Genomic DNA, 12593 nt, shown 5'->3' on the forward strand with positions numbered 1-12593 from the left:
ATATCCTAAGATTACTCATTATACAGACAAAACCTGATGTGTACACAAATATAGGGGGCACTTCGACTGATGTGACATGAGCGCCACCCCAACACTTAAAAATCGACCCTTGCTTTGCCAACGGGTGTTTTGAAAAGTCTTAAACGTCATTCTAAATGTATATGATGAATTTTCGCCTGATGACCCAAATCGTGCGTTCTATCATATGTCCGTAATGGCTGTTTTGGGGTCATCGGTGATTGCGGAAAAGTTATCACGACTTTTTTATTTTTTTCGTTTTTCAGAAACAACAATTACTACGCTTTTCCAGCATGTAATCCGCTACCCTAGGAAAACTCATTTTTGTCCTACAGCCGTGTGTGAAAAATGCCTAAAAATAACACATTTTTACCAAAAATTTACTTTTTTCGGTCTTATTTACCTAAAAAAAATTAACAGCAGAAACTACCAAATAAGTGTATTACGAAGCATGACCTCAACACTTTCCACCAAAGTAATGAAAATTATCGGTCTATGTTTCATAGGGAAATGACAGCCCATGGGCCTGAGGGGGTCAGATTGGCCACGAAACTGGGGAAAAACTCTGGTCCGAGACCTTACATATGTCACATGTTTGAGAGTCCTATCGTGGAATTTGGCGGATGTATAAACTTTCCTCATTAATTATGCAAATTAGACACTGATTTGCATAATAAGTATCTAATCATGTACATCATCACTCAACCTATCTACTTACCAAAAATCATAACCATCCATCAAGCCCCTCTTGAGTTATTCCTTTTCAAAGTCTGAACCAAAACCTGCTCCTGCAGTTCCAAAAAAGCCGCTAGGGGGCCAAAACCTATACCACTTACTCTGTCCCAAAGAGCTATCTACCACTCAAAAATCAGTAGCTTGTCCAGAACACGAGATATCGAAACAGGAAGTTCCACTGCAGTACCGTAACAAGCAGCTAGGGGACCCAAAATCTAATCATTTCCTAGTCTCATCAAGTCACCTATACCCACCTACCAAATATCAAGACAATCCATCCAAGCCCTCTCGAGTTATGCTGGTCGTTACAAACATCCAAACAAACATAGTATTACATACAAACGCTACCCTCTGCATAACCTTCTCGGCGAAGGTAATTAGTAAAGGGTGTTACCTGTTAGTAGAGTACATGTACCTTCTGCGACAAACTTTCTGTTTGCTCTTGTTTGATAAAATTTATTTGCCTAGTTAGTCAGAACATGTAAACTGGTGAGCTTTCTTCTATATGTGTATGGTGTCCTACAAAAACAAAAACTAACCACCACACCGATCAACACTGTCAATCCCTGAAGTCCTTAGCCATTTTGATACTTTGACTAAACTCAATAACAGTTATTCCAAGCTTCTGCCTACTTACTCCTGAAGTTGTTGAAAGATGGTTGACCAACTAGCCAGTCTGTTTAAGGGTTTGCGGATTCGATGGGGTGGTCTACAGGGGTGGGCTAGTGGGGTGGGCTACCTCAGCATCTACCCTTTCTGGACCTCAAGGCTGTGCATGGGGGTTTGGCCTCTTATGGAATTTCCTTGAAGAGGATCTGGGTCAAGCTGGGGGTGGGCTAGAGGGAAGGTAACAGCTGATCATATGGCAGGTGGGGGGGGGGGGGGGGTAGTTGCACCAAGACTGGTAGAAAAGCCATTTATCATAAACAAACTTCAAGTACTCAGTATATAATTAGGATTTTAGGGAAGAGGTACAAGGGGAAATAAACTGGAAGTTGCATAGGACAGCTAGGGAATGAGAGAGCCTTTGTTTGACAAAATTCAAAACATATGTCTCACATTTAGACTAGAATGTACCTGAATGCATATGCTTGCATACAATGTACAATGTATTTGTGGTTATGTGTGTCAGTGTGCATGAGCGTGGGTTAGAATGTTGTATCGTTAAGTGTGTGTGTTTGTACAATGTATATAAGTGTTGCTTTTGTTGCTCATTTCTTTCTTGTAGCCACAATGCTACTGTCCTGTTGGCCTGATTGAGCAGTATATAAAGGAACAGGGAACATAGCCCTCCATGTTTAAAAATCTAAAACTGGGGATAACAAACTCCTGCACAATGTAAATGTATGCAGTATGCTCATTGCCCACCTCCACCCCCCACTGTAGCATCCCCAAAGCAATATGATCCTTCAGCAAAATAAAGCATTCTTTCCGGCCCTCCCACAGAGTGACCCATCTTTTCCTCAAGGAAATTCCATTCAATGCTAAACCCCCATGCACAGCCTTGAGGTCCAGAAAGGGTAGATGCTGAGGTAGCCCACCCCACTAGCCCACCCCTGTAGACCACCCCATCGAATCCGCAAACCCGTCTGTTTAATACAAAATTTCCTTCTACAAAATGAAATGCAGATCAGGGAAGACCACATTGAATATCAGAGGAGTGTAGAAATTTTGGTGCAATCAGCTCAACTGTTTATGACTATTGCTTTCTTTGGTTGCCCTGAAATTTGTGACAATCTTGTCTAATTGAGTAATTCTTCCTGTTCTGTCTATCAATTTATAAAAGGTTTCATGTCATGCCAGTCTCTATTAAAACACATTCAAGACTCAGAAAAGTGGGGTTTGTTTCAAAAGTTCTATATTGTATCTCAAGACAACTGCTTTTTGCCGAGTTTGTAAACCAGTAATCAATGAATGAACCACAACTCAACACTTGCAATGAATCATCTTTATCCTGTCAAGAAAAACACTCAAAGAAGCTTTCTTACTCTACTGTCCTCTATACCCTGTCTGTGACATTATGCAGTAGTTTGATTGGGCCATACTGATTTAATTACATGGATGACATCCTCTGGGCACTGCAAAATTAATGCGAACCAGCAAAAAAAATGGGGCAAAAACAAGTTGCCTTCATTAGGAGATTTAAGTGGTCAGGAAGGTTTTCTAAATGTCTGAACTTAAAGAACATGCTATTAGTATACTAAAGAGGGAATTCTTTCTTTTTGTTCTTTCACATCTTCTTGGAAGACTTTGCTCAGACTTGAAACAAATTTTGCACAAGGAGTTTATGACAACATCAATCCATTTTATGATTATAGCAAAAGAAGCATAATAGCATAAGTATCCATTTTTCGCTATTTAAAAAAAATTACAGCATAAATTTGCTCCTTTTACAGCTTTTTTGTATCCACACAAAAATTGATGTACAAGTGGATGTCATCCATATAATCAATTCAGCCTGACCATATGTCAAATTAAACCACACATAAGGGCTTAGAATATGCTTGTATCTGATGGATATTACAGTAAGTTTGAGCATTGCTAGTCTCCAATCACATTGGCAACAGCATTTAAAATGTGGCTTCAAACACTCCAAAAGATGATCAAACATATAGTTATTACTTATCTGTTGATCACAGCACTAAGATTACCGTAGTACTATCCATGCAATTGCTTTAAGTCAAATTGATAATACCAAGAGTCTTCGTGAAATGTCTACTAGTTACACAAAGCATTAAAGGTAACATTTTGCTGAAAAATTTAATAAACCATTTGACGGAACATCATCAACAAGATAACAATTTTACCTAACAGTTCATGCTGTGTGGACCCTACTTAAGAAGTTAACATGTCATCTAGTATATAGGTAAACCTTACTTCTAAACTGTTTAATAGATGAAATGAACTACATACACTGCACATGCCCCCAAAAACCTATCATTCACATTTCACAGATGCACAAGATAACAGTTAAACAACTGGATAGATTTGCAAACGTTCAGATGTTTCAGGTAGCATCCACTACCTTTTTAGCCTGGAATCCAGACCTATTATAGCTCCCGAGTCTCTCTCCGCAAATAGAGAGAGACTCGGGAGCTATAATAGGTCTGGATTCCAGGCTACTACCTTTTGTCAGTGACTGATGCTACTACAAATCTATCCAGTTGCTTGAGTAACTGTTATCTTCCAATTTTACTACCTGGATGTCTAACCTTCATCGACAATCAAGTTACAGAATTAGATTTTTGGGACCAGGAAGAACTAAGGTGTGTGTAAACTTGTTGCTCTTCTTTTTCTGTTTGACTGTTCCTGAACTTCCTTTCTTCCACCATTATCTGTCAAATTTCTGGAGCCAATTTTGTTCTTTCCAGAACATCCTGGTACAGTTATTCAATCGACTTTGGTCCTTCCTGGCCCATCCGGAAAGACATCAATTTGACCATAGCTACAGTTTTGACTATATGAGGAAATACAGAAACTCTAAATGTTTCTTTTTAAAAGTCTCTTGCCAAACAGCCTCTTTTAGCCAGCTTGAAAAAGAAAGGTGATGACAATTATAACTGTTGTAACAGCCTGGCTTTAACATGATATGACTATCACTATATTCTCAAACTACAAAATGTTTTAACAACAAATCCCCCAGAGAAATACACCTGACTACATCCATCTGGCACATAGAGCGAGTTCAACAGTTCTTAGGTCGAGGTATTCTCTAATGCAAGGACATGAGAACTAAAGCTTTCCTTTTCTTCTCTACTAAAAAGATATCAGGCTAGAGTTTGAAACGAACTGGCTTTCGAGACAAAGTGGCAATAGTTTCATACACATGTCGTGTACTCCTACCTATCTACATAACAGTATACCGAATGACATCTATACAAAATCTGTCAACTATCATTCTACTAGTAGTAAGTGAACAAATTTCCTTTCTGAAACTGTAGAACTTTCGGAAACATGTAGATGCAACGGTGAAAACGTGCACCTATATAAAGTGGAGAGGAGACAGACTGTACAAGTTTTGTGGCGCGTCACTTGCGGATAAAGTCGGTGACCGCCTCCATGAATTCCTTGGGTTTCTCCGTGTGCACCCAGTGGCCGGAGTCGGGGATGTGTGTCACCAGGGCCTTGGGGAACAGCCTCTTGATTTCAGGGTAGTGAGACTCGCTGGTGAAACAAATCATGGAGACATTACAACATGCTGTATGCAATGCCATCTATTATAGCATTGTTATATGCATTCCCTTGATAAATTCTTGAGTCTTCAGTGGCGTCAATTAATTGGACTGAGCAGGGAATGCTTTTGCTGCTTTTGGCATAAGAATGTTGTCATTTTGGACAAAATGTTAAAGCTGGTGTGTTTAAAAATGGGCAAAAACTGGGCAATAATAACATAACTTGCTGTTGTTCACCCTGTACTGCTACTTTGTGCTGCCTAGTTTCATTGCTGTTTCTGTTGTAGGGTTCCATATATTTCTACAGGGAGGGGTTGCTAGCCTTGAGCGACCTTCTTGGACACAAGACCCCCATTTTACATTCCTTCCGAAAGATGGGTGCAGCACCAACCAAGATGCCCTTCCCAGGATTTGAAGGGGTTCTACTAGTTAGCAACTGCTGTAATTAGAGCCAGGAGCTCAACTGTGAAGCTGCCACCATCAATAGGGTTATCTTTAAATTTGTGCCTTACCAGACCTGTATGCTGCTGAACAGTTTTCTGATCCTCCTCCTAGTTACGTTAAGAAACAAAATAATGTACCTTATATAGGGGGACTTGCCGCCGCCCAGGAAGAGGGTGTCGCCATGGTAACTGACATGTTTGAACTGAGGGAAGCTCCAGATTTGTTCCAGGTTCTTTTCGATGGCGGCGATGTTGACACGCCAGCTGAACCATCCGTTGTCGTCCTCCACCAGGTTGGTCAGGATGAACTGGCGCACACCGAGGTCCTGTGGTACGGTGTGGAGGGAGGGGATTGTACCATACAGTATCATCATAGCCATACACACACACACAGCCCATATTCCCATAGTATCATAGTTACACAGTGTAGCACATGCCCAGGTCCTGCAGTACAGTGTGGAGGGAGGGGATTGTACCATACAGTATCATCATAGCCATACACACACACACAGCCCATATTCCCATAGTATCATAGTTACACAGTGTAGCACATGCCCAGGTCCTGCAGTACAGTGTGGAGGGAGGGGATTGTACCATACAGTATCATCATAGCCATACACACACACACAGCCCATATTCCCATAGTATCATAGTTACACAGGGTAGCACATGCCCAGGTCCTGTGGTACAGTGTGGAGGGAGGGGATTGTACCATACAGTATCATCATAGCCATACACACACACACAGCCCATATATATTACCATAGTATCATAGCTACACAGTGTAGCAAATGCCTAGGTCCTTCAGTACAGTGTGAAGGGATTGTATTGTATCATGGATGCACAGTGTAGTATACACACATGTGCACACACACACACAGCCCATATTTCCTCAGTATCATGGACCTTTTATTGACAGTAGATGCCAAATAACATGCCAAAGAAATGTGGTAAGGAGCATATACATAGCTCTCCAATTCAATTATTTGACATTGAAATTACCAAATTTAACCCTGCACACTTAGATTCTCTGGTTGTGGTATCTAATCTCCAAGCAAACATAAGTATCCGTCTCATTCTTAGTATTTACACCTGTGTTGCAACAACTTTTTAACCATTTGAATCCTTATGCTAACTGCTGCAAAAAAAAGTATAAAACATAGAGCCGGATCCTTACATCTGCTTGGAGATTAGTGGTACATGTATCAGTTCCAGCTGACCCTTCTCTTGGACTTATCCATCGAGACATACTTCAATGGCTACACTAAAACACAAACTATCCATTGAAACACACTGCCATGGATAAGACACAAACTATGTACATGTGTACTCACAGGAATGGTCTGCAGGAGTGTCTTGTCGGCCTCAGAGCGTGTTTTGGACAGGGTCCACTCCGTGTGAAACTTGATGTTCTTCATTCCTTCAATGATCTTGGGGAAGACAATCTTCCCGGCGGACGTGGTCGGCGTGGTGTCGACTACGATCAACTTCTCCACCAGTGGTGCCTGGGGAAGTTAGTACAGCGGTTCAGATTATGTCCACCTCAACAATTGCTATAGGAGCAGACATAAACAAACCAGGATAGCCCCCAGGCTAGATAAAGAAGAGACAAGGAGAAAGGCAAATACAGACAGAGGCAACTAGAATTTCAACACAGACAAGTTGATGTATTGTCAAACAGAAACTGAACATTCATGAAATGATATAGAAACTAGACAAGGATAAAGAAAATAGAAATTGGGAAGAGAAAACTGATTGAAGGAAACTGGGTTGGGACAAAGAAAGATAGAAAACACTTTTAAACTAACCTCTATACGTACTCTGTTCAGCGCAATGTACTGTACCTACCTCCTGAAGTGCTAAGGTCATGGCGACCTTCCCGCCCATGCTGTGGCCAACCAGGATGCCCCGTTCCACCCCCTCCTCCTTCATGGTGGCAGCCACGTCCGCCGCCATGGACGGGTAGTCCATGACATCGCTGTGCTCGCTCTCTCCATGGTTACGGATGTCTATGGCGATAATCTGTGGTAAACAGAAACAGGAGTCAACCATGCACCCCTTTTCAACAATGGTACCACCTTGATTCCTGACTTATCACAATTATCAATGCTGTCATCTTGGAAGAATCCAAAGGAAAAGCAGGGGAGTCCACTGGAAATTTCTTACCTGTCTGTCGATCTTCCTAGCCAGGTTCCTGCTTATAGAATGCCAGTTCTGCTTGGAGCCGAAGAGTCCATGTAGAATGACCAGGGGGGATGTGTTGTTTGTTCTTTTCCCAAACGTGTCACATTCTAGCTTTACAGTGCTGCAAGACAAATTAAAGAAAGTTAGTGGTGATATTCAATCTCTTAGCTTAGGTGAGTGAACATGCTGCACTGCGCATAGTGGTGAGAAAGGGTGCAGCGGCTGTGCACAGAGACTGGGAAAGCCGGGGCAGTGAACATGCACGCACACACCAAGGACACACCGCCTGTACAGCCAAGCATCCAAATTTGACTCTTGAACACTGAACTACTTTTAAACTTGACCAGTATTGTACCTGAACTTGAATCTGAATTCTAACTGACTTTCTACCTATGCATAGTTCACAGGTCCCAGTCTTTTAGACTGACTGACTAGGTGAGGGCAAAGTTGTGACCTTTTAAAGTAATGATGAACTTTTGACCTGAATAGAAGATAGAGGGCTTCAATTCCTCTTCCGTTATGGCTGTTCAATCATGACATTGTTTACCAGGGAAGAAATGCTATAAATTCAGTTTTTTTCGTGGGGACTTAATTTCCCAGTAGGAGGAACAAGACTTTCGTGGTGTATTTAAGTTTTTGGTTAAAACCTATTTTAATGTTCTGAAAACCTCGTATATAAGTTAAGGCAATTGTAAATAATTTTATGAAGCTAATAATGTATAATGTAGTCCCAGTTCAATTCAGTGCACACGTCGCGTGCACTGCGAAACTGTGATACTTTTTAATGATATGAAATAAACCAAATCATCATCAACAATTCTGTACAAATGTAGTACCCGTACGTTTTTTTTCATAATTTCATGGTAGAAACGGAGAAAGTTTGAAATTTACTGCTAAAACCACAGCAATAAAAGCACCTTGAACATTCAAAGTCTTACAATATTCTACTCTTATATACCAGTATGCTCAGGCTTAAAACTAAGAGGTACACTTGGTTCAGTGGTTAGCAACTGTCCTTCTCAACCTGAAGTCAAGAGTTCAAATTAGAACCTGTTGTTGCTCACCCAAGCTACCTGTCTAAAGAGGGTTAAAGATGGGTGACATTCTTCTATCTACCCACATTTGAAATGATGTGGAGGAACAGAAAATATCAGAAAACGAAAGACGTCATGTTTTGACAGTGTTTGTTTGTTGGTTAGTTGGTTGATGGCATAGTGCTGCATAGCTTTTTGTTGCATTGTGATGCAATGACAGAATAGAAAGACAGGAAGATCATATCATATCAGTTCGAAGGATAAACCTCAGTTGGGCACTGCGCCCCCATGACCTGAGCATGCAAGTTGATGCAACCCCTTACCCTGGGGAGCAGATTCTCTGACAAGCATAAATAGATACACCATCGATGCTGCCCCTCATGAAGTTTGAATAGAATTCCTCAATTTAACTTTAAATTCTTTAAAACTCCACCACACAGTGTGATCCTTCCGTTTGACTGCTCCACTCCCTCTGATAATCTTTTCCTAGAAAAAACCCTGCCTCAGCCAACAGTACCAGTACTTTGTGCCCTACCTGAACATTGATTGAATTCCGAAGCAAATGAATTGGTGCTTTATCAAAAAAATTTGAGAGCACTTTAAAACAAAAAAGGCAGGAGATGATGAAGCATTTGTTTATTACTACCCCCGATAAATGTTCACAATCTAGTTGGTATTGTTATGATTTAAAGGGGACTGTCTGCTGTTGGATTGTATTGTATTAGAAACAACATGTTGGTATGCCTTGGGGCAGGGATCCTCCTGGATTCCTCCATCAGGGTGCAGTGCAATTATCATATATAAATAATGATGCTTTGGAACAAACCCTGTCAGAGCTCGAAATACTGGACGCGTGTGTACTTTTGTGCACCCAAAATTAGAGCTAGATTCAAGTATCAGAAAAAGCAATGCAACCTTTGTTGTATTTCGTTTGACTAATTCTTGAAAATTTTGAAGTTAGCTATACATGTAGTTGAAGTTGTAAAGAGAACCAGCAGGGTTTGTATTGTAATTACGTTTTGCTGACATTCTAATCTATTCTACGTTGTGCACCAAAATATCTTTCTGTGTGTCAAAATTTTAGGTTAGGTGTACCAGCGTACCTATATTCCCAAATATGAATTTTGAATTTGAGCCCTGCCTGTACACTGGTAGACAATTGGTGTGACATACATCACAGAGATGACCTGACATTAGTCAGAGCATTATTATAATTTGGAAAGTTAGTTCCACAGCTTCAATGCTGTTATCTGAAGAACTTGAAAAAAGACCAAAAGACAAGTTGGGATGAAGAACTAATAATTTCCTTCTGTACCAAACATATTCCCCTCTAATATAATGGCTCTATCACTGCCAATCATCAATACGGGTAGCAATCCATAACCCACTTACCAAACTGGGTCACAAGTCTCAAAGGGATTGGGCAATCTTCTGCTGATGCCATTTCTGCACAGTTTCAACCAAATCACATTATCTTAACAAGGCAAGATTGGAAAAAAAAATGAAGTCAATGTTTGCAATTTTAAGTAATGGTACTAGACTAGGTACCTACCTATAACAAAAAAATCATGAGAGGTCACCAGTAACAAACAATCTTATTGGACTAGCCTGCTTGCCACATGATACTATAATGGGGGATACCTTGAGTTTGTGTGCGAGCTGCCTAGTGCAGCAGTGTATCTAACTGGGTATGCATACTATACTGGTATCTGTACGTGTTGCTGTGCAAGAAACTCTGATAACAACCAAAATCAGGACAAAAAATTCCTTAACTGTCCAAAGAAATCTGTCCGAGTCAATTTTTACACAGGCCAGGACCTATGTACTGTAAATTTGGAAATGTTACGATTGTTTATTTTCACAACTTCATGACACAGTGTGAATATGCATTATATGTATAACACGTGTACTACTGTACTAAAGAATTGTTTTAACCGCAAACTTAAAGACACTGCTAAAACGTCTTTTCCCTGCCTAATGTGAAATTAAATTCCCATGAAAATAAAATAATCTATCGTACCCCCTCAACTCTCTAGCCCCCAAACGGAGCAATCCTTTCATACCATGTTATCACTCAGTGTAACAAAAAAACCAATGGTCAGTAAAAACAAGTTAGTATGTTATTAAGTAGCACAGGCGATTGGTATTGCTCAACATGCCTGTCAAGTATCTTGCCCTATGCGGCCATGACCTGTTGTGTAATCATTTGACCCCTGGCATCAAAACTTCATTTGCAGGCATGACTGATGGTCTATTGGTGATCAAACAACAAAAAAACTCACACAATGGCTTGCATGCTCGAATCTCATTAATCCATGCACTAATAAACTAATACTCGAACCGATACAAGAGCTTAGACGTAGACTGAAAGCTTTAGTTCTCTCTGCAGCCCAAGCAGCCTAAAATTAAAATACGGTAAGAAAAAGAAGGAATACTGGATTGGTAAATGATGCATTTAAGGGATAATCTATCTTTTGCTTAAATCTCAATTAATAAAAATATCCTCTCCTTGTCCATCTATAATGTTTCAATGGTTAGCTGGAGCCACCAAACAATGAAATAACTGGGTATGGCCTTTCAATGTGATAGGGTGAGCTAATAACTTAATCTGTCAGATTTTCACAAATCTACCCCATTAAAATTCTATTAGGCCTCAACTCTGGACCTGTTGTCCTTTGCTATAAATAATAGATGTTTGAAAGGCAACCAAAACATTGGCCTGCGTGCGTGCCTAACACTGACAATTTTCTTCTGTTCCTTGCCAAACTTGTATAAAAAATAAAAATTGAAGACAGTTCCTGGCAAGGGACCTTTGACAAAACTGCTAGAGGTACAAGTTATGCAATAGTGCTAGAGGTATAAGTTACCACCAATGTAATAGTAAAAGTAAGTTTCAATATTTCATACAAAGGAGCACTAGGTCACCTTGATTGAACCTTAAGTAGGTCAAATGATTGTCAGCATTTTTGCCTTATTTCTCTCCACACCTATGCGTGACCAGCAAGAAAGAAAACTAGGTAATGGTACATAAGTCACACCTATTTTGTTGTTTTGAGTTGATGTTAGCTTAAAATAAACAAAAAAACTTTTGCCATAGTTGTTCAATTCAATATTAGATTGAAGGACCATCGTCACCATCATCTTAGATACCCTGAGGCCCCAAATGACACAAAGTGGGAAGAATTTTGAAACTAGGTCATCATAAATGAAATAAAATTGATATTGAAAAGAATACACTACATCTACTGTGACTAACAGGAGCAGTAAGGACCAAAAATTTAAAAAAATATAAATTCAAATACTGATGAATCACTTTCTCTCTTCAAGGACTTGGATCCTTTATAAAGAAAACTTGCTTTTAATAGTAAATTTGGATTGAACTTATTAAGGTTATGTCAACTTGACAAGTAACGAAATCCCGCCCCGCCCCATGGGCTCCACCCCCTTATGGTCCATTAGAACCGCTTTGAGCAGCTGACACATGTACAAAACGTGTCAATTTGATTGGATCCGCACTCTATATTGACAACACTGTCCACATGCCCAGTATGTTACACAAAAGGAACAAATTACCATACTTAGACTGAATTCCACACGATACTTTCCGTATGAGGATATAAGTAGATGCACCAGTAAAAACATGACAACAAATAAAAGTGTTTGTTTCGTCGCCGGACGTGAACACTTTTACTTTCTCCAGAGGTGACTGGTTTGACTTTGAGTGTCGAGCTAGACGATTTGACCTACTTTTTACCCTTTTCATAAATTCAAGGCACGTTTTCGAGGACAAGACCACGAAATTACGAACTTGAAATACATTTTCCACGTACCTTACACTCCTGGTATTGCAGAGACATCTTGTTTGAGGTACCGTTCTGCTGGCTAGAACAGCGTGCCTGAGGAAAAGAGCTGCCTGTCTGTAGGACACTTCCATTTTTCCCTGCCAACTCGTTGTGTGACCTCTGCTTGCAAACATGACCTTTTCCTCCCAACCTTTGACCTAGCAT

General features: G+C 40.2%; 1 protein-coding gene across 2 annotated transcripts; it reads right to left on the bottom strand.

The window, feature by feature from the left end:
* Positions 1-2594: 2594 nt before the first annotated feature.
* LOC136441394 (sn-1-specific diacylglycerol lipase ABHD11-like) lies at positions 2595-12593 on the bottom strand. Of its 2 annotated transcripts, XR_010756880.1 has the most exons (7): positions 12417-12593; positions 7535-7673; positions 7217-7390; positions 6703-6873; positions 5507-5694; positions 3880-4917; positions 2595-3778 (listed from the first exon to the last, which is right to left on the bottom strand). XR_010756880.1 is itself a non-coding variant. In XM_066437670.1 (6 exons), exons 1-6 carry the CDS (start codon positions 12560-12562, stop codon positions 4782-4784), a joined length of 954 nt encoding a protein of 317 aa, XP_066293767.1. In that variant the 5' UTR covers positions 12563-12593; the 3' UTR covers positions 2595-4781. The 2 variants fall into 2 exon arrangements, 1 of the variants encoding a protein (XP_066293767.1); XM_066437670.1 differs by having other exon boundaries at positions 2595-4917.

This window comes from Branchiostoma lanceolatum, chromosome 1 (genome assembly GCF_035083965.1).
Source record: "Branchiostoma lanceolatum isolate klBraLanc5 chromosome 1, klBraLanc5.hap2, whole genome shotgun sequence".
In the NCBI taxonomy this organism is placed as follows: Eukaryota; Metazoa; Chordata; class Leptocardii; order Amphioxiformes; family Branchiostomatidae; genus Branchiostoma; species Branchiostoma lanceolatum.

Bases quoted from the DNA above. Each gene is read 5' to 3' on its own strand.
- LOC136441394 (XM_066437670.1), bottom strand. From the start codon at position 12,562: ATGTTTGCAAGCAGAGGTCACACAACGAGTTGGCAGGGAAAAATGGAA. The intron at 7,674-12,416 runs GTACGTGGAAAA...TTTGTCTTGCAG, and splicing joins TGCAATACCAGGAGTGTAAG to CACTGTAAAGCTAGAATGTG. The intron at 5,695-6,702 runs GTGAGTACACAT...ACCGTACCACAG, and splicing joins CACTCCTGCAGACCATTCCT to GACCTCGGTGTGCGCCAGTT.